Raw genomic sequence first — 22,623 nt, 5'->3', positions numbered from 1 at the left:
GTGACTGCCCATTCCTGCACACCCAGACTGCTGCACCCCATCCGTTCCCACTGCCTAGAGGTGTCTGCCCGCTCCTGTGCATCCAGGCTGCTGCACCCCATCCACCCCCACTGCTCGGAGGTGTCTGCCCGCTCTTTTGCACCAAGGCTGCTGCACACTATCCACTCCCACCGCCCAGAGGTGACTGCCCGCTGCTGCAGAAACAAGCCTCTCTGCTCACCTTCCACCACCATCGTGTCTGTAAGAGGGTCCACCACGTGCCGAAGTAACCTCCTCAGCCATTGCTTACACACGGTCAAGCTGAGCCCACAATTCAGAGTGGGTGTTGTTTGCCAGGATGGCCATGCATCTTCACAGGCTGCACACGTGTTCAGCTCTAGTGGCACTAACTCAGTGGAAATGAAGTCATCGCCTCGTGGTGGGAGTTCCGTATGGGGGGTCATCAATCTGTGAATCATAGCCTGCTAGACAAAACACAATATAAGATTGTGCGTCATGTGTCCATCCAAGGAGAGAGAGAGAGAGAGAACCAGAAAGAGTAAGAGAGAGGGAGAGAGAGAGAAAGAAAAAAGAGTGAGAGGAAGACAGCAAGAAAGAGAGAAAGCGAGAGAGAAACAGTGAGACAGGAAGCGAGAGAGAAATAGAGAAACAGTGTGAGAAAGAGAAAGAGAGAAACAGAGGAGGAGTGAGAGAGAGAAAGAGAGAGAAAAAGAGTGAGAGAGAGCAAGAGAGAGAGAAAGAGAGAAACAGTGTGAGAGAGAGAAAGAGTGTGAGGGAGAGAAAGGAAGATATGGAGAGGGACAGTGAGTGCCCACACTGTGGACAAAACCCTCACAGCTCACCTTTCTGCCACCGATGTGTCTCCAACCAATTGCCGGGACATAGTGGACCCCTCAAGCTCACTCATCTGAAACATAGTACAGAATCAGTAATGGCAAAGTATATACGACTGCGCACGCCTAAATCACTGTCCTGCCTTTGTGCATCCAGGCTGCTGCACCCCATCCACTTCCACTCGCCAGAGGTGTCTGCCCACCGGTGCGCACCCAGTCTGCTGCACCCCATTCACTCCCGCTGCCCAGAGGTGTCTGCCCACCCCTGCGCACCCAGGCCTCAGTGCTCACCTTTCCGCCGACAGGGCACCCACCACATAATGCAGCCCCACTCCGCAGGCCACCAGGTCTCACATTTGGTGCTGCATCTTGATTTTACCATGGCAGAGAACATACCAGTGCACCCGCCATCATCGCAGGTTGCAAACCCGCTCAGCCCTTGCAGTGCCACTAACTCTGTCACCAGTGAGGCCATGCCATGTGGCGGTAGGCCCCCGCTGTTCGATGGCTCAGGCCTACACTGCGGCCCAGCAGGGCACACAAATTTCTTTGTTTTTGCATTATTAAAACTTTCCAGCTAATCTACTGGTGTCGACCACTTGAATACGAATACTGGACATTCTACCAGTATTTCTTATCCTCATTACGAGTGCCTGGAACTTTTTCTGAATCACTGGGGTGGGATCTCACAACCCACACATCTACGGGGGTTACAGGGTATTTCCCCCGACCTAGCAGCACCGTACTTACTTTCCTCAATTAATACATTACGCATAGCAGCCTGAGCGCCAAGCTTCCTGTCTTACTAAAAACCCTACTGTGAGAAGTTGGCCTGATATATGCTGTCCACTAGTTATAGTGGGCACCCTGTCTCAGTCCAAACAACCCCTTATTGGTTATAGGTTAAAGACAACCTTTATTGAAAGCTATCCTAGTGGTAGCTATGGAGAGCAGCCTTCAGGCTAAGTCTTGAAGAAATGTAAAGCAGCTTGTTTTACCAGTCTATAATCTCTTGAGTGCCTAAATGAAAGATATCCACACCAGGTATATATATAAAATATATGTATTTATTACTAAACAAACCCTCCTAGTCTCTTTATGAGACTATAGGTCAAAACACATAAGTTACACTTCAATAATCACAGTAAAATAGCACAAATACATGTCAGGCCCTAGGGGCTAGCCAAACCATATACTAAAATATTGGTATAAGAACCATGCCTTAACTAGACACAAGGCCTAGAGCCTGTAGAATCACTGGGACCCCAAGGAACCACCCAAGGTAGTGACACAGGGGACCCACGGGGGCCGTGTGCAGTGTGTGAACACAGCCACGAGCTCCCGTTAGCTTCTATGGGGAAAGTCACAGTTAGATTTTTAAAGATTAGGGACACTTAGAAATGAGTCAAGACCAAGCCCTTTTGAACTTTGGAAGTTCTAGGGCTAATACACACGAGAGCACCGGAGTACTCGTGTTACCTCACCCAGGGATGCCAGGTGCATAGGTGTCTTTTGGTGTCGGGTCGCGTTGTCGATTTCAATGGGAGCTGGCAATGAAGTGCTGCTGCCGTGAAGATGCGAAGTGTCCAAAGAGATCCAAGCCTGGATCGACGATGAGAAGAACCTGAAAGCAGAGGGGAAAGAGTCTGGGTCACTAGCCAGTGACTAGGAAGGCGATAGGCAGATGCCCACCGATGTCGGGTGATTTCAGGTGAAAGAGGTGAAGCTTGACTCTTCAGCTATGAGGACCAGGAGGTATCGAGGACAACTAGGAGCAGGATTCGAGCTGTCCCATAAAGGATTTTGAGCGCTGCAGTGTCAGTGCCTGGATTGGACACAACAAGCCTTGGCAACAGCAACCCACACAGAAAAGAGAAAGATGCTTTAGTGCAGACCAGCAAGGACTGAGGGACTTGGTAGGGAGTTGGGGCACGTCTGGAGCAACCACGGAAGCCCAAGGAAATTCAAAATTACTCCCTCAGGGACCCACCAGTCAACAGACCAGGGACCGCAAAGGGACTTGAGACAAAACACAAAATGGCAGCCCACGGGCCACTCGCAATGACCAGGCTGACAATCTTCAGTGGATTCAGTGCTCGAGGTGGGGGCTACAAGTCAGCCCAAGCACGACTTCAGGAGACGTTGAGAAGTTAATGCTCTTGCAAAAGTGCACAGTGACCATGCTACTCATGAGGGCTGCGGATCTCAGCTTTTCTGGGGACTCAGGATGGCCTCTGAGATGTCTGGAAATCCTCTTCCTGGGCTGCAAATACTTTGGAGTCTGTCGGAAGCTTCGAAAATGCAGACCGGCAAATTGCTTCATTGGTGCCTGCTAAGCAGGGGAGTCACTCCTTGACCCCAAGGGAGATTTCTTCAGTCCTCTGGTCTTTAGCAGAGCGTCGTAGGTCCAGGATTCGGCTTCAGCATTTCTTCCAGGGTAATCTAAAATCCTGTTGCCAGGGGTTCCTTAGTTATGCCTAAGGAAGGGGTTTGGAAAGAGGGGTGGCTACACCCATTTCCTTTGTCCAGTTTCACACCAGGGCAGGGTCTGAAAGCCCCTGCACAGGTTTGAGCTGGACTATGCACAGGGACAACAAATGTGCCCCCAGTGCAGCACTTCAAAGCACTCAAAGAGTGCTCCCACCCAGCCCCAATACACATAAGCCTGTCTGGGAGGTGGTTACACCTCCCTGAGACAGGAAACCTATTGTCCATGCCTCCCCTGCCAGAGTTTCGGTCAGCAGTAGGAGGCCGGACCCGTGGCTGTGACTGCAGCATCCATTTTGTGATGCCAGGGCTCTGTTAAGTTTCTACCGGGTAACCCAGTACTGCCATGTCTCTCCCTCTAGAAGAGACCAGTTACTGATGTGGGGGTATGATTCCAAGGGGTTTGACACCAAACACGACATGTTTCCGTGCAGCCAGTCCAAAGTTAGCATTTACCATTTGGTTATAATGCACTTAAGAGTATACGGTCAGGCTGCACTAATGACAACCCCGGAGAAGAGATTCCAAAAGCTGCAGAGGGGCTCAGCTCATGCCTGGGCACCCTCTCACATATAACCAAGTACCCTGTCTTTAGGATTGATAAGGCCTGCCATAGGGGTGACCATAGGTTTGTATGTGCAGTATATGGTGAGATATAGTGAACCTATATCTCAGTAAGGGGTGCATGCACCACCTTACCCAGGCTGCAGTAGCAGACCTGTGGTGTCATTTTGCGTGTCTTTCCAGGGGTGGCATAATACATGCTTCAGCCCCTGGTAGGGCTCTAGGGTACCTATGCCCTGTGCACATATTATACCATATACTAGGGACTTATTAGGGCACCTCAGATCCAATCTGTAATGTACCTAAAGTACATGGAATCATTTTAGAGAGGAAGCAGCTAGGCTGGGGCCCTGAATAACAGGGTCCCAGCCAGACTAAAGTAAAAAAACAGTGAAACACCAGCAAAAAGTGGGGGTATACATGTGAAGCAGATCCTACTCTCCTACACCTGCTTCTTTAACTGTTAGTCCAGTTTGCATAGTGGTGCAGAAAGGGGGTTGGGCCTCCAACCAGCACTCAGGAATTCCACGGAGTAGGACGTACAGGAGGTACCAGGTGGGCTTCTCAGCCCCCAAAGTCCCTCAGGAGTAAAGATGACTTCATCCCCCAGCCAGTACTGCACCAGGAGGCTAGTTTGCAGAGTGGTGGAGAAAAGGGGGGGCGTGGCCTCTGAAGACCTCTTAGCAATCCCACTGTGTGGGACTTAGTGGAGGAAATAGGAGAGGTAGTTGGCCCACAAGGACAACCTTGGGGACCAACTACCCCTCCTATTACCTCCAGTAAATCCCACACAGCGGGATTGCTAAGTTGTCATAGCAGGCCATGCCCCATTTCCCCACCCTTCTGCAAAAGCACTCCCTGGCATGCTTTTGGATGGGGATTAAAGTCCCTTTCACTGCTGGCGGTCCTTAGGGGCCAACAAGCCTACCTGATACCTCCAGTATGCCCCAGATAGTGGGACTGCTGATAGGTGGGCACGGGCTATGTCCCCTTTGTCCTCCACTTTGCAAACAAGCCTCCTGGCACGCTCGTGGTTGGGGAATGAAGTCCCCTTGCCTCCAGAGGGTCCCTGGGGGCCAACCAGTCCACCAGGCACCTCCAGTAAGCCCACACGGCTGGATTGCTGAGAGTTGTCTGAGGCCACGCCCCCTTTTTATACCACTCTGCAAATGCACCTCCTGGTGCACTGCTGCTCGGGGGATTAAGTCCACTTGTGTCCTGAGCTTCTCAGGACACAAGTGGTCCTAATCGCCCCACCAGCAGTGTGCCAAAAGGCGTCTTTGCAGAGTGGTGTAAAAAGGGGTGTGGCCTCATACAACCTCTCTGCAATCCCCCTCTGTGGGGCTTACTGTGGGTACCTGGTGGGCTAGTTGGCCCCCAGGGACCCTCAGGAATGAAGGGGACTTAATCCCGCAACTTAGAACATGCCAGGGGGTGAGTTTGTAGAGTGGTGCAGGAAGGAGGTGGTGCCTCCAGCGAGATGCCGGCTTTTCTTTAAAAAAAATATTTTAGGAGGGGATTATGTGGCTTACCCTTCTTTTAATATTGTTTGGGTCCTGGGAACCCCATGCCCCAGGGACTTGGCTTCTTTTTCATAAAAAAAAGGAAGGGGGTGCATGGCCTCCCTTCCCTGGGCCACTATTTGCCCTGGGGACCCCATCCCCCAGGGCCTGGCCTTGTTTTTTTTATTTTCCGGGAGGGGGTCTGCTTGGCCCCCCTACCCTGGGTCACTTCTGGCCCTGGGGACCCCATCCCCCGAGACCTCGCCAGCCTGCTTTTTTGAGGAGGTGGGCCATGTGCCCCCCTCCAGAGGCCAATTATGGCCTGGGAACCCCATCCACAGGGACCGGCCTTCCTTTTAAAAAAAATAATAATAATTTTTCCGGGAGGGGTTCGTGTGGCCCCCCTCCCCTGGGCCCCTTCTGGCCCCGAGGACCCCATCCCCATGCCGGCCCTCAAGTTGGTGACCGTGGGGGGAGCCCCACTGCCCTCACAGTCCCTGCCATCTCCCCGCCTCCTGCGGGAGTCAGCATTGCTTTTGGGTAAGGGGGCTGCTAACATGCAGCTCCCCTTGCTCAAATGCAATTCTGCTTTTCTTCGTTGAAGCGAGAGCAGGATTCGTGCTCTCGCTTCAACAATGCAAAGCAGCGTTTGCTATGGCAGGGCGGGAACCATGCTCCTGCCCTGTCATAGCAAATGGCAATGTCCCAGGGGAGGGCACCCCTGAACATTGCTTGAGGGTGGCGGTCCCTGGGAGGGGGGCCACGCAGACGCCTCCCAACTAATTTAAGCCGCCACATTTCAATAAAGAGTGCCCTGGGGAGGTGGTTGTCCCCGCTGCAGTGTGAGGGGGCTCAGGCCCCCCCACACTTTAATATTAAATGTAGTGGCGGTCCCCAGGGCTGCGGGGTGCCCGTGTGGCCCCCTGCCTTTCCATCCTATATTCCTGAGGAGGTGGAGGTCCCTGGGGCTGTGTGGTGAGGCTCGAGCCCCCCACACATTTTTTTTATAAATCAGAGCCCTGGGGAGGTTGAGGTCCCCGGGGCTGCTTGGGGGCTGGCTGCTTGGGGGCTGCCTGCCCCGTGTTTCATTATTAAAGGCCTGGGGAGGGGGCGGCCCCCAGGGCTGCAGGGGTCAGAGTGTCCACTCATATAATCAGCATGGCCCAGGGAGGTAGCGGTACCCGAAGCCCCCCTATATAATTATACATTGCCCCCATGACTTGGCCCACCCCGGGGCTTAATTAAACAAAGTGTGGGAGACCAGGCTCATTTTTTAATTTTTTCGGCCGGATTTGCGCACCCAGCCCAAATTTGGCCTGTTTGGTTGTTTTTTTTATTTGCTTTATATGGCCCTGGGGGACCCCCTGAGCAGGCCTAGGGGGTCAGGGTGTTTCTACCCCGCCTCCTTTTCCTGTTTTTCATCTTTTTTTTACTGTTTTCTTGTGACTCGGTTATCGAGTCACAAGATGGCTGCCAACACATTCTGGTTTGGACTGTTGGCAGCCAATCACAATGATGATACTAGGTGGTGGCCAGGAAGGGGACAAAACTCGGATGTGTTTTTTTTGCTCTTCAACAAAAACAATGGGCCTAATTAGCGTGTTGGTCAAAAAGCCTCCGACTGCAGGTTGGAGGCTTTCCTACCGACATCCTTGGTTTGACTTCTGACCACCGTATTATGATTACGGCGGTCGGAAGTCAAACCGGCTAGTCATTTTGGCTGACTTCTGATGAGCTCAAGGAGTCCATTGGCCAGTTGGAAACCACAACATACTCCCTTAAGGACAGCGTTTCCTTCGTCGGGATTATTATGTCGGTTTCAGACAGGCTTTCCATGTTGGGCTTTCCGATATGGAAAGCCTGTCGGAAAGTGACTTAGGGGCCCCTAGCAGGGCCCCTATCCCTCAGCAGCCTCCGGGTAGGAGTCTGGGGGCACCTATGGTGCCCCCCCATAAATCCCTGCATCATGTGGCAGGCCCCATGAGGTGCCTGCCACGCAGTGCAGGGATTCACAGAAACTTCCATTTCTCTATAGGAGCTTGTGCTGCAGCTGGTTTCAGACCGCAGCACAAGTTCCCATAGAGAAATGGGAGTTTGCGTCCATATCACGTGCGGTCACATAGTAATAGGGGATGTGGGACCGCCCACCTATGGTCGGTCGGTTCTCACAATGAGACGGTGTCGTCCGCCCGACATCGCAATAAACCCCAGAGTGTTCGATAGTTTTCATCCCTCCCTATGATGTAAGCACATAAATAGCTCAATATGCCCTGAAAGCACGAGAGTTTCCTCAGGAGGTACATTCAGCCCAGTTATTAATGAACTTCCATATATTTTCGAATGATGAAGACAGCCCAGTTCTCCCGGAGCTCACACAGGTTTCCTTGATTGGTTAGCCCAGGATTCGCTGAAATCACACAAATCTCCCAGATTAAACAGGCAGGTCAGTTCTCTCTGAAGCCACAGGAGTCATCCCGATTAGCACAGAAAGCCCAGGATGCACTGAACAGACAGGACTCTCCTTGATTAGCGCAGGCCCCAGATCTCCCTAAAATCTGACAAGGCTGCGAAATTAATGCATCAAGCCAGGCATTTCTGGACTTACATGATTCTTCCTGAGAGTACAAAGTAAGTAATTATCCCCAAATGTAAAGGATTAACCCACCATTTTTTGTTTTAGAATGTAGGGTATATTGTTAATATAAAACCCTTGATTGCAGCGAGTATTTGTTTTTAAAGTTCTTGGAATACTTGTGAGAGCCATGCCCTGATGTCCATCTGTAGAGTAATGCTATCATGTGCACAGCAGTGGTAACCCTTGGCATATTTTGGGCATTCATTTTATGTTGGCTTCCATCCCTGGAATAACTTTTGTCTTTGCATAGTGTACTTACTTCTTGGGATACTGTTGGCATCCACTGCTCCTAAACTCAGTATCTGGTGTATATTTCAGAACTACATAGGTTTCCTTCATATCCATTTTTCATTCTTTATATTGTACGGTATGAATTGTTCTATACTCGATACGCAATGAAAAACCATAGTAAGCACTGTTGTTGGCTCTGTGTACCTTGGGTTCTTGTGTATTGAAAAGTAACAACCTAGGCAATCAGGGAGTGGTAACATTAATGAAATATATGTCTCTAAGTGAAAATTGACAAAATCTAACAATGAATGGAATATAAACAGTAAAGAAACAATTATTCTTTTTTTTTTTAAAATATACATTTATTCATATATTGAATGTGAATGGCATAAAAAATATCAAAACGCAATTATTGTTCTAAATACTAATACATAGTATAATAATTACAGTCATGAATTAATTTTTATATAAAAAAAGGGCAAACAATTCTGTGGCAAAGCTACAAAAAATTCAATATATGAATAAATGTATATTTAAAAAAAAAGAATAATTGTTTCTTTTCTGTTTATATTCCATTCATTGTTAGATTTTGTCAATTTTAACTTAGACACATATTTCATTAATGTTACCACTCCCTGATTGGCTAGGTTGTTACTTTTCAATATATATTACCCTGTCCAAGGAATTGCAACTATCAGGGGGTCCTTGTTACTTTCGAATACCTTGGGTTCTTGGACAACCTACAAACCGTATCCACACAACCAGAAGAGTCTAGCAGAGGTAATGGTATATTGCTTTTGTAAATCACCCATCATGGGAATAAATGACAGAAGAAAATGTTTTCACAAATGGACGTTTATTCCAGGCTCCGCACTGGGGTGAAAAAGCTTCAGCAGTTAAGCGGTTAAAGATTGGTCTGACTCGTCTTTGAATAGCCTGAGATGTTGATTTATCTGTAACTTTTATTTTTCTACTTCTATGTACCTGCCTGTAGGTTGTCACTCACAAGCTATGAAGTCTGGCAAGCTACTTAGACAGAGCAGTATGACAAAATAGAGTAGAAATAGAATGTAGAAGAAAGATGATTTATACGTTTTAGAATGTATAGGACATTATAGGAAGTATACGCCTGGATTTAACAGCCTCTAAGAAATGTCACCTTTAAGTATTTAAACGAGTGCAAAGCTGTACAAATTATGACCTGTTTTTCTTGGGAGGGGTGAACCTATACTAGAATTAGAGAAAGTAGATGTAAGGCAAAGTATGGCTATGCACTACTTTGTACTACTTTACGCCGGTGGTGTATATCATGGACGGTGTGTAGGTAATCTCATGCAACCACGCATGGATTTTGATACAAAGCCCTTTCTACTAACATTTGTAGAAAGGGCTTTGCACTAAAAATGATACTTGCTTGAGGCTGGCAACAATTTGGAGAATGTATTTAATTTCTCCAAACCTTTCAAACTTTGCATGTGTCCTGCACTGCACAGCACGCTGACCAAGTGAGAAAAGGTAAACTATCTTTAAGCACGGTAGGCTGAACAGGAAAGGTAGTCTTTTGGTATAAAACCTATGGTTGACATCACACGCTGTTCTGTTCTCTCTAGCGCCAGAACTTCGGATGCTGCTCTGCGTGAACATTAATAAATCTGTTCCATCATTTTCAGGAAAACACTACCATTAAAGCTGGTTTGTGCAGGATTCCTTGTAGGCAAAAACAAACTGATCAGCCTTCACTGAGCTTTATTTATATATATATTTACATTTTGTACCTATTCACTATAAAATCATAGGGGCATATCAGCAACAACCGGCGATAATTATCGCTCAGCGCTCTTAGCGTGAGGATAATTATCACCGGGTAACGTGGATTTTTATCGCTGAGATAGCGTGCTATTAGCAACGCTTATCTCCTCAGCGATAAAAAGCCTCATGCTAACTGCCTAACGTGAGATTATCGCTGGAAACCCAGCGATAATCTCACGTAGTGTGGCGTTAGCTTGCTGATAGAGACTCACCAACTTAGCTATGATATCCACCCTTCATAGGATATCATGGCTAAGTGAGTCCTGAAGCAGGCGTAAGGAAAGTAGCGATAACAGGGGTTATCGCTACTTTTCCTGACGCTATGCTTCATAGCGTGGGGCTTGATGATAGGAGAAATGTCGCTTAGCGACATTTCTCCTGTCATGTTAGGTCAGGAACGCCCACTTTGCGTCTCATTAGAGATGCAAAACTGGGCTTAAAGAATGCCCACACTAATGCAAGGTTTCACGCGTTAGCGTGAGCTTGCTAATTAGGCGCTATAATTATCACCGCTTTTCGATAATTTATTATCGCCTCTGTTAGAACTGGCGATTTCTGGTTGGCTAAGGCTTGCGCCAAAGCCAGGCAGAAACCACCAGTCTTGTCAGGGCAAGGAAGTTACACGCCAAAGATAACCCCTGCTCACCCCCTTGGTAGCTTGGCACGAGCAGTCAGGCTTATCTCTGAGGCAATGTGTAAAGCGTTTGCGCGCGCACCAAGCAACAACACCCAAGGCCCACCACAAAGGAAACTCCACACAAGGTTTTATATAAAAATAGCCTTTGTATTATACAAAACACATTAGATATAAACACACACTTTACAATGTGCCAACAGGCACGGGCAGAATTTACAAGGTATCTGTACAAGACAGGGCCACCTGGACCACTGTCAGGAATTAGCACTTTTAGAACTTAGCACAAAAATATAAAATTACTGTAGCACAAAAATAACATGTATAGCACACAACCAGTACTTACTGGTATCAGGAAAGTACCACCTACGCAACCCTAACCACCTTAGGAGAATGTCACGCAGGGAACTAGAACCTCACTAGCACCACCTGCTATAGGAGAAAACACACAACCACCTAAGTATCACAATACCTGTAGGGGTAAACGCACATTACACATGATGCATCGCAACACATTCAGAGGTGTAGGGAGGGAAACACATGATGCATCAAAATACATTCAGCGGTGTAAGAACAAGGCACATGACGCATCAAAACACATTCAGAGGTGCAGGTAGGAACCACAGCGCAAAACTCCACATGATCCACCACCTGTGGCAGTCCCTGGGCCAACTGGCCGGGTATGGGCTAGGACGCCCTGTGTTCAGTCAAGCTGCGCCAGCTGCGCAGACTAAAACGAAAATGGTCCCCCACCTAAACGTGGCAGCTGCCCACTAAGTGCTGGGCAGCTGTGGAACGAACTCAGGCACCGGCGTGCCTCTGGAGCCCTCTCTGGGCTCTGTCCTCCCAAAATGTCCCCTAGAGCCTTCGTGGCCCTAAACGAACAATGCCCCGTCGTTGGAGCCTTCTCGGGGCTCGTGGGCCTTCAAGCTGGAGCCTTGGGGCTCAAAACACAACCACAGCCCCATCGAGCCTGTCAGGGCTCTACGCAATATTGCCCCCAACGTTGGAGTCCCACACGGGGGACTCGTGCACACTCTATGGCTCGCGCTAGAGAGACAATGCCCCCAAACACATGCGCGGAGTCCCCAGCCCTCTGCACTTACCGGGCTGCCTTCAGGGGACTCCCGCGCCGTCTACTCTCACTGCTCCGGCGGACGGGAGGACTCTTCTCCACGCGGAGGGGCAGGCACCGACAATGTGCCTCGCGCCCCCTCCGCACCAGCTCCTGCCGCCGCGCTCCTCTCCTCAGTCCAGCGCAGGGTGGGCTCCCGCCTGGATCTTTGCTCTCGGGCCTAGTGCCCCGGGGCGCAGGGTGGGCTCCTGCCTGCTCCGGGGTCCTGATCAGCTGCGACGCGTCAGTAGGAGGCGGGGTAGGCTCCCGCCCTCCTTCTCTCAGGTCCGGTTGTCCCGGAGGCCCGCCCCCAGCCCGCCTGACTTCCGGTCCGGGCTGCAGCGGTGATTTCTCTGCTCGTAGAGGGGTAGGCTCCCTCGCAATCACCACAGGCAAGCGGGGTGGGCTCCCGCCAACGAACTAGTCAAATAAGCGGGGTGGGCACCCGCTGCAGAACAAAAGCGCTCCTGGCGCTATAAAGCCAATACAGCGCGCCCAGCGCTATAAGGTCCAAAAAAAAACGCTCCCAGCGCTATGAACACAAAGAGTCCTGCAATAAAGTCTTCAAGGGCAGGGGGGCAAAGACTGGGCCCAGAGCCAGCTCACAGGGCCCTCCAGCAGGGAGGCAGTCCCTAGTGGCGGTCTCTCCTGGCGCCTAGCAGCAACAGGCCCCCCCCTCAAGGGGATCCTGCAAGAGAACAAATTGTAAGGGGACACAGCCCCTTTTTATACAGTAAAACCCTATGTCTTCAAGGTGGAGGGAAGGGGCGAACCAGTTACAACTGGTTCCTGAGCACTTTGTTTTGCTCAGCCCCTCTCCCTATTCAGAGTGCAGGCCAGGGTCATCAGTCGCACCACAGGGGGCGGAGCCAGCATTGTGTGGGGAAAACCCTGCCCTATTCAGGACCCAGGTGTACTCCTCCCACCCATCAAGCTGCTGATCTCCCCATTCACCACTGGGTGACTCCTCCTGACTCTGGGGATTTCCCTAGCCCGTCACATGACCTCAACCAGCGAATCGTCAGACAAGCCACACATTTCATACTGCACACAGAAGTGCCCACTTCTAGAAGTGCCACTTCCAAACTAGCTACATGCACGCCACACGCATCATCGCGCAGCATTCAATCACACGAGTCTGCACATACCAAACTCGAGCCTGCACACCCCATGCATCAGGAACTACCAGGGACACATACATTCCCCCATGCATTCCTATGGGAGGGCAGGCCAACCTTAACACACGCACGCACTTTACCCTGGGACACAGTGGTAAAAGTGCGCAGAAGCCAAAAATCATTACACCAAGTCACCCATAAAAATTCAAAAAGTTTCGGGGTGAACCTGCCAGAAGGGCCGGGTCCAACAGCCTCCTTGTAAATATGCCCCATAGTGATCACTGCTCAAACGTGTCTCAGTTGCGGCGCTCTCTGATTTCTGGTTTCCTTTCTACTCTTCTGTTCCTATTAGGGCGCATATCAACAACTACCGGCGATAATTATCGCTAAGCGCACTTACCGCTAGTATAATTATCGCCGGCTAGCGTTGATTTTTATCGCTGAGATAGCGTGCTATTAGCAACGCTTATCTCAATAGCGATAAAAATCCTCACGCTAAGTGGCTAACGTGAGATTATCGCTGGAAAACCAGCGATAATCTCACGTTAGGTTGTTGATAGGGACAGACAAACTTAGCCATGATATCCTCCTTCCATAGGATATCATGGCTAAGTCAGAAAAATACCAGACGTAAAAAAGCAGCGTTAACCGTGGTTAGCGCTGCTTTTTTTGTCTCTAACAGGGTTAGCGATATTCTTGATAATAGGAGAAATGTCGCTTAGCGACATTTCTCCTATTATTTTACTCTGGAACGCCCCCTTTGCATCTCATTAGAGATGCAAAGGGAAGCGTAGAGTAAAAGGGTGCTAACATGCACATTTGCATGTTAGCACCCTGTTGTTGATAGGGTGCTAGTTTTATCTCTGCTTTTTTGGCTTTTAAAGCCAAAAAAGCAGAGATAAAGCCCTTGTTAATATGCCCCTAGGTTCCTATTTTATAAACCAGTTCCAGCCTCTTTCATATAGCAGCGTTCTGTGTTTCTCGCTTCTCCTCTTCCCTTCAGTTCCCGCCATCAGTTCACATTGTTATAACCTCTGCCCCGCTTCTCTTCTCCCCGCAGGAGTCCTCGGAGCCCCTGAAGATTATACATTGACCGCGCCCCGCACCGTCACAGCTCAGGAAGGCCTGTGCGTCATCATTCCCTGCAAGTTCACCATCGAGACGCTTTTCTGTGGGATTGGGAGTCCCTGCGGGTACTGGTTCATTGAAGGTACCAGCCTGCACGACCCGGCCGTGGCTTCCAACGATGAGAACAAAGAGATCCGCGCGGACACCAGAGGACGCTTCAGACTGGTGGGAGATCTAAATCACAGGGACTGTTCCCTCAAGATCGATGGCGTCAGGAGATCGGATGCAAGAAACTACTACTTCCGATATGAACACAGTCAATCCTCATCAATTAAGCATTCTTATGAACGTTTCTCGGTGGGACTTACGGTTGAAGGTGAGTGACATCTGACGGCCACACTGGTTCTACTTCTAAATTGAGTTTACTGTGGGTGCCGGGCATACGTCAATGGTTGACACGTATTAAGGGCAATAGTCAGGAACATCACAGGTCACCAATATCGACTGCTCTACTTGTGGCCGAAGTAAGGGGCATATCAACATCAACCGGCGATAATTATCGCTAAGCGCACTTAGCGCTAGGATAATTATCGCCGGCTAGCGTGGATTTTTATCGCTGAGATAGCGTGCTATTAGCAACGCTTATCTCAATAGCGATAAAAATCCTCACGCTAAGTGGCTAACGTGAGATTATCGCTGGAAACCCAGCGATAATCTCACATTAGCTTGTTGATAGGGACAGACAAACTTAGCCATGATATCCTCCTTCCATAGGATATCATGGCTAAGTCAGAAAAATACCAGACGTAAAAAAGCAGCGTTAACCGCGGTTAGCGCTGCTTTGTTTGTCTCTAACAGGGTTAGCGATATTCTTGATAATAGGAGTAATGTCGCTTAGCGACCTTTCTCCTATTATTTTACTCTGGAACGCCCCCTTTGCATCTCATTAGAGATGCAAGGGGAAGCGTAGAGTAAATGGGTGCTAACATGCAAATTTGCATGTTAGCACCCTGTTGTTGATAGGGTGCTAGTTTTATCTCTGCTTTTTTGGCTTTTAAAGCCAAAAAAGCAGAGATAAAGCCCTTGTTGATATGCCCCTAAGTCACTAAGCGGAAGATGCCATTGGTAATAGGACAATATTTAAAGATCTCCTCATTAGCAGTAGAGGTGACGCGCAAAATACTTGTATGATAAATACATCACCGCTCACTGAAGGTAACATGGTGTTCCTACATTATATATTTGGTGACAACACATCTCTCCGCAGCTACTTTGTGCATTAACACAACAGCTGCTGCTACTCCTGGTCTTTTTAATACTAAAACTCATGCAAACCTCTGCTTACACTTACACGTCATCCCACACCGAAGGATTTATTTTGTGGACTACCCAGAATATGGGGGGGGGGGAAGATTTACTAACAATGTGTGCTGGGTTTATGTCACAAACGTTATGCAAACTCCTAATTTGGGATTTACTTTCAGACGACAAACTTCGGGGCAGATTCAAAATAACTGGTGCATCCCTGCATATCAGCAGGGATGCGCCAGTTATTGTGCGTCACGGCTCTGCCACCATGGATGCGCCGCATTTACAATGCGGTGCACCATGGGGCAAAAATGGACAGATGCGTGACGCATCTGCTGCCGTAAAGGCGGCGCATTGCTGGAGTTGCGTCGCAAGCGCGACGCAGCTCCAGCAAGGCTCGGGGGTGCCCTATCTTTAAAATGCTGCATCAATCCTTACGCCTGCTTCAAACAGGCGCAGGGTTTTGACGCAGCATGAGCCTAAAAGGGACTGAGTGAAATCTTGTAGATTTCACTCAGCCACTTTTAGGAGGCGTTCCTGCAACGGAACGCCCCACCCTGCGCCAGAACACCTACATGTGGTGCAGGGCTTTACAACGTGATGCATCTCCCAGATGTGTCACGTTGTAAGTACCCCGCACCATGGCGCTGGCTTTGCGCCGCCACTGCATCACAAAAGTGACGCAACGGCGGCATGAAAGAGGTGCAAGGGGCTTGTAAATCTGCCCCTTTATTTTTAGGTCTCGCCTAGCGACGCAGCGCGATCTATTGTCGTCGGTTTTTCGGCGGAAGGGGGACAGCAGATGTGCACGTGTGGACAGCAGCTGTGCACGCGTACGGCTTGCAGCGTTACCCTCTTGCTCGGTCCCTCCCTGTCTCTATAAGGATGTGCACGCGTGGAGAGCAGATGTGCACGCGTCAGGCAACAACACTGGCCACCTGTTTCGCCCAATAACAACCTGTCATTTAAAATTTACAAGGATCATTTGTCACTGACAGAGGGGCCTGGGAGATTAAGCAGCCACAGGTAGCACTGACACTAACAAATACTGTGTTCTTAGATTGTGCGCCCCACAACTAACTTGTATCGTATTGCCTAAATAATAGCCATATAAATGTCGAAAAATAAAATGAAGGGCAAACATTTGCACTGCCTACACGTGGTAACCATATAATTGAAATTAAAAAATGTAACAAAAAAAAAATCTGTCGCATATACTTTTAATAAAGCAGTGCAGGGTGTTTCTGAGCAGGGAGGCATCATTAGAACAGAATTTTTTTTTTAGTTCCAATGCACTTCCACAGGAAACAGGATACTTACCCGCACGAAGTAAGCATATTACTGGCTTTCAATTACTGTGACCTTAAGGCAGGGCTTTAAGTGGGATGAAAAAACTGGGGGGGGGTCTCTCAAAGGGGCGTGCCCAATGTAATTAAGGGCGGGGCTTAAACACGTAAGCTAAAAATCTGTGCTTAGCATAGTGTGCTGCCGGACTTGCATTTAGCTGTTTCTGTCATTGCATCCAGATATGATACAAAAAGTAACATCATACCTACAACAAGTGAGGACTAGTGGCTTTGTCAATGGTTGTTAGTTGCATAAGATAAATAAGCAGCAACTATGCCTTGTATATTATATCAAAAAGCTTCCACTTAAAGCCCTGGCCACACAACGACAATGTTGCTGCTCCTGAGTTTCAAAAAGAGAACGGAAATCCAGAGAGAAAATGACCCTTTAAAGGATTTCCCTTGCCTTACAACGCTCACCTGGCACATGGTCAGTGACTGGCTGCCGCCCCCCTCCCTATGACCTCACCCACCCCCAGACACAAGAACATAGAACGTGGTATCTTTGGAAGGCAGGAGGTCGCAAGACCCCCCGGCCGTATTTATTAAGTTATAAAACAATAAAATTTATGATTGCACGATAAACAGTTATACAAAAATCAGCAGGACATTAGATACATTATTGTCAACAGGTGTGAGTGACTATCCTTAACAAAAACTCTAATACAGATTGTTTCCTAACCGAGTCTAACATCCTCCTCTGCATTTTTGTATACTAACATTTCCGGGCCATATGGCAAGGTCGCTAACCGGTGTCAGGTCCTACCTGCTGCGCCTCCCCTAAAGATGTGCGCATGCGCAGCCGGGCCCGATAATTACCCGGTCCACGCCGTGAACTTCATTTACCCACTTAAGGAGGGCCCTTACTCTGCGCCATCCGGTGACGTCATGAGTATGCGCGCGCGGGGTGGCTACCAGCCTAAGGAAAGCGTGACTCCCCAACCCGCGCCCCTTTGAAGCACCAATTACCTTGCCCCTGAAGTTCTAGGAGGGGCCAATGTCCTCTCCCCCTGGGCGGGAACCTCCATAGGATGATGCCCGCCCCCTCAGACCTTAAAATAGTTGCTCACCGGTCATGACCTTACCGCACGCCCCATTCCTAATAAATACGACGACCTATGGGAAAAAATTCTAAAGGACAACTACACTGACTAAATCATACATCATGTATAACACCGTAGAGCTACAAAGGGAAAAAGAGGCCTAAACACATTTGCAGCAGCAACACATAATACAGTACCATTACTACAATGGGAGAAAAAGGCCTACGAGAAATCATCATCATCAACATAACATTCCAGATACAATATTGGTCACTACACTGGGATAGAAAGTCCTACAGAAAACCTGATCAGAAAATAAACATTTCAGTTATACTTTACAACGCCTGAAAAATTAAGCTAACAACATCCTAGCAATGCACACACTAAATTGGACTAGCAACGCATCAACCGCGTACTCCAGGGATGGTGGGTGGGAAAATAAGAAGCCCCGAGCCCAGGGCACGTCCTGTGTGGGGGAGCGACCAAGGACCAAGAGGGTCACCTGGGCGCTCCCCGCTTCTTTAATCCTCAGTAACCCGCCCCCCCCCGACCCGGATGTCGATTAGCGACATCCGGGTCAAGGGAGGGTGGCGACCAATCGGTGGCAGGGCGCGCCCCAAAGGACACGCCCCACCCCCGAGAGGTCCCGGAGGTAAGGACGGTCGCCGCACCGCCATGCGGGCGGGGGGGCCAAGAGCCCCCCCTTTTCATAAGGTCTGCAGTAGTGAGAAGTGAGCAATGTGAGCACGCACATTGATGTGCCTGTGAGACTGACACAGCAGTCCGGAAAAAAACGGGCTGCCTGTGCCAGGGCACAAAACAGAGCCCGAGAGAGACCCATTTCGAGCCTCCCTTTAAAAAAACTGCCGGTGCTCAGACCCGGTAAGACCCGGCCCACTTAAAGCCCTGTCTAAAGACATAGGTCAAACACACAATTAGCGCTAAAAAAATAAAAATAGAGGGGGGAAATGATTCCATCTAAGTATAGCTTGGCCCCACGGGCCCTGGTACAGAAGTTCACTTCTTTTTAGGCAAATGTGATCCTGGCTTTTTGTAGTGGTTTACACACTAGACTTTCTTTTTAGGTCGAGCCTGGGTAGCACATGCACTGCTCTGTGAGCCATGCTGTATTGGAGTATGGAATAGAAGCCTCGCCCACTCCCCACCCATATTTGTCATTGTCCTTCGTAAATGCTGGCTTCTGATAGGCTAGTTAGTCCCTCCTTATTTTCATTTGTAACCTCCCATGAGGACTGGCCCTTTTACTTCAGTTGTTACACAGTACGTCTTTTTTTGTCTGTAATCACTATTTTCTTTAATGAGTTTTACCCTACTGCAGGCACGACATGCTTTACTGCAACATTCACGCGCCATGAGCGCTTTCACTTTCATAGCTGCCGGGACAATGGCGGCCGCTTCTTTGGATAGGTCTCGCATTTACAAGAGTTTGAGCTATTGGCATTGTAAATGACAATGCCTTTTATGTATGTGCTAATTAGCAAAACAGACAAATAAAAGACATTGTCATTTACAATGCCAATAGCTTAAACTCTTGCAAATGTGAGACCTATTGCATTGCAAATGCTTGTTTCAGTGGTACTCGATTAATGCAATGTTGCTTTGCGTCAAGGTGGTGGGGGGTGTCCCATGGGTGGTACAAGGGCATTCCTGTGCATCCACCAATGGTTTTTGATGCAAAGCTCTATCAATTATCATTTGTAGATAGGACCTTGCGCCAAAAACAACCCCTCTTTAAGGCTTGACTTGGGGAAAAGTTTTTCTTTCCACAAACCTATTCCAGATCTTCCAGACAAAATCTATGTTTTACATCAAGCACACACCTTTGTATTATGGTTCAAGGGTGTGAGCTCTGGCACATGCCAGCCTAAAGTGCAGCCACACATTGAGAGAGAAAAACTGCTGCATGTATTAGGAGATATGGCATGGTTTCGCTCTCTCTCTTTCACGCAACGCAGCACAAGAACTTTGAATGCTGGTCAGAGTTCCATGAAACATTAGTAAATCGGCCCCTCGGTTTAGTAAGACATTACAGATAGGTACTATTACCAGAGAGAAATATAGTCATATATTATAGCCTTATAGCCCGCTGTAGCGTGCTATACCAGCTATTAAAGGCCCGAGCCGAAGGCGAGGGACTTTAACAAGGTAGCGGGACTTTAATAGTCGGTATAGCCCTGCTACGTAGGGATTTAAGGCTACTAGAACATTCTGCCACTAGAGGGCAGAATGTTCTAACAAATAAAACAAATGCCTCTCGAAGCGATTTAAATCCCCTCAAGCTCCGGAAGGCCTTTGTAAGGCATTGGAATGTTGCTCTGCAGGCCTTTACTGGCCCGTAGAAGAAGGGAGCACTCAATTTTTTTTTTTATAAGTAGATTTTTTATTATCCATTGGCAAGAAAGCAATCAGTAGCATTACAGAAGTAAACCCGTAATTACAGTTCGATTTCAACGAACAGCCGTCTTTATCTATACATAATAATTTCAGGTCGATTTCCCCCAGAAGGCATTGGTCTTGCTGCAGCACAAGGAATTGGTAATGCACCTAGTGCAGTCCAGGGTCCTCGGGCTGGTCAGACTCCGTACCCCCCTTAGTAGGCGTGCATCAATTTAGTGTTCTGTTCCATAATAAACCTGTAACAACCAACAAGGAGAGAACCCCCCCTCCCTCCCAATATTCACCCTCTCTACCCCCCAGGCATGTCGCTTATTCATCTGATTCCCTGCATCGTAATGCTAACCAGTCCTACAGGGCACCAGACATGCTATTCCATTGGGCAGCCATCTTGGTCCTTCAGTACATCAGGCACCACATCCGGGTCTGCCCCATCAGGGGGTACTTTGTTATCGCCGCTCGCCTGTTTTAACACCTCCACTAATGCCACCTACGCTCTTGTCGCCTCCAGTGTCTTTTCACTCCCAATTCCCTGGGCCAATTGCAATCTAAAGATCCCTTCACAGTCTGCCCACCTTATAAGCTCCCTTGTCCATCTCAGTATTCTAGGGGCATTTTTTGCCTTCCAGTGGCTAGTGAGGTCCCTTTTGGCCAACACCAACCCCAGGTCTATAAATTTGCTAGTGACCTTATTTCTGGCAGTGTGAGGGAACCAGTGTAGGAGGCAACAAGCTGATGTCAGCTCTATGTCACGTTCTGTTGTGGTCTCTAGGTTAGTCGTTACACCTCTCCAGAACCCTCTTAGTAGCGGGCCGTCCTAGAACATATGTAAGAACCCAGCGTTTTCCAGACTACATCGTGGAGAGGCGGATCAGGCCCCAAAGTATTAGTTAATCTTGCACGGGGTAAGGTACGCCCTGTGGAGGACAAAAAAGTGTATCAGCTGGAAACGCGCATTTCTAGAGCTTGTCCAAGCCCTTTCTACCAATTCTCCCCATGGTTTCTCATCAATGGGCTCACCTAAATCCGCTACCCACTTGAGACGTAGGGCCGTCAGGGGTCATCATGTCTCCTGCGTAAGGCATCTGTATATGCAAGTGACTGCTTTAATCATTCCAGTCGCCACCACTATATACTGACAAGCCAGGGAAGTCGGAGGTTCCACCAGCCCCCCCACCAATGTTTACAGATAGCTGCCGTCAGGGCAGCATGTAAAAGGAAATCTCCTCTGGGAAGGTCGTATCGCTTTATTAGATCATTAAAAGGGAGTAAGATATATTCCTCATAGAGATCTCCAATAGTAGATATCCCCGCCTCCTCCTATGTTCGCAGCCTATGCCAGTCCCCACCATGGGACAACACCTCACATATAAACAGCGGGATTTCTGGCGCATACGGGGATCTTATTTGTGCTCGACCGCAAGACGGATTCCAACATCGGCGCACCGCCCGTAGGTCCGAGGAAGCCTCCCACCCTTCAAAGGCAGACACAACAGCACATGGGATAGGAGCCACAAACCCTGATCCGAGCCCCCAAGGTCCTCCGCGTTCCGGAGTTATCCAGCCATCCACTTCGTGAACCACTGTAATTGATCTGCATGATAATGAGCTTCAAAAACCGGCACCGCAAAGCCCCCCTCCACCCTGGGCCTCATCATGGTTTTTCAGTTTAGGAGTCCTAAAGTTAGGAGTCCTAACTTTAGGACTTCTAAACTGAGAAAAATCATAACTTTAAGACTTTCGGTATTCACAGACAGCATTTAGGAGTCCTAAAGTTAGGAGTCCTAGGTGGGGGGGCGTAAGCCGACCCTGTTGGACCCAGATCTCCCCCCAGATCTCCCCCAGATCCCCCCCCCCACTCTCCTAGATCAGGTAGTGGCCCCAGCATATCAGACAGTGTCCCCAGGTTGCCACCATTATACGCATGTGTTAGTAAAGGTCCTCTCCTAGCAGTATGCAATCCCTTTTCTTTATACGACCTTACGTGCGATCCTCAGATAATGCCGTCTGCAGTTTGAGGGGTAATGTCCAGGAGTTCAGCATCTGATTCCTCATGCACTCTGCTCGACCGTGAGCCTTTGGATTTGTCCATGTCATGTTTATTGATATTACTGTTCTGGCTTTTGTCTCCATGGCTAATCTCCGCCACCACTTGCACAGCTTTATTACGCTCCAATCTCCGTCCCTTCGGCAAAGGAGCTCTCTGAGGAGGTGAAGAAGTGTTTGGTTCCCGTCGGGACGAGCCCGGTGATGAAATATGAGGTCCAGCGTTCCGTCGGGTCTCCAGCCACTCCCAGGCTTCATGTGGGGTAGTAAAGAAATGCGTCTCTGCGTTATCAGTCACCCGGAGGTGGGCCAGGAATAGCATAGCATAGGGGAGCTGCAGCTGGCGTAGTTTCCGCTTGACAGCCAGGAAGGAAGCTCGCTGGCGTTGCACCTCCTTGGTGAAATCCGGGAAGATCATCACTTTACTATTTCCAATTTGCAGGTCCTGCTTGTTGCAGGATGTAGTCTCG

At 49.0% G+C, this 22,623-nt stretch overlaps 1 protein-coding gene across 1 annotated transcript in view; it reads left to right on the top strand.

Annotated features, from left to right (window-relative positions):
* LOC146808987 (sialic acid-binding Ig-like lectin 13) overlaps positions 1-22,623 on the top strand; it is a 435,230-nt gene that overhangs the window by 119,624 nt on the left and 292,983 nt on the right. The window contains exon 3 of the mRNA XM_085614274.1: positions 13,988-14,371. Within this exon, the coding sequence (XP_085470400.1) occupies positions 13,988-14,371 (384 nt within the window). The remainder of the gene's footprint in view (positions 1-13,987; positions 14,372-22,623) is intronic.

Source organism: Triturus cristatus, chromosome 7, assembly GCF_964204655.1.
Source record: "Triturus cristatus chromosome 7, aTriCri1.1, whole genome shotgun sequence".
In the NCBI taxonomy this organism is placed as follows: domain Eukaryota; kingdom Metazoa; phylum Chordata; class Amphibia; order Caudata; family Salamandridae; genus Triturus; species Triturus cristatus.
The sequence above is the reverse complement of the archived record's forward strand: the minus strand, read 5'-3'. Positions and strand labels throughout refer to the sequence as shown.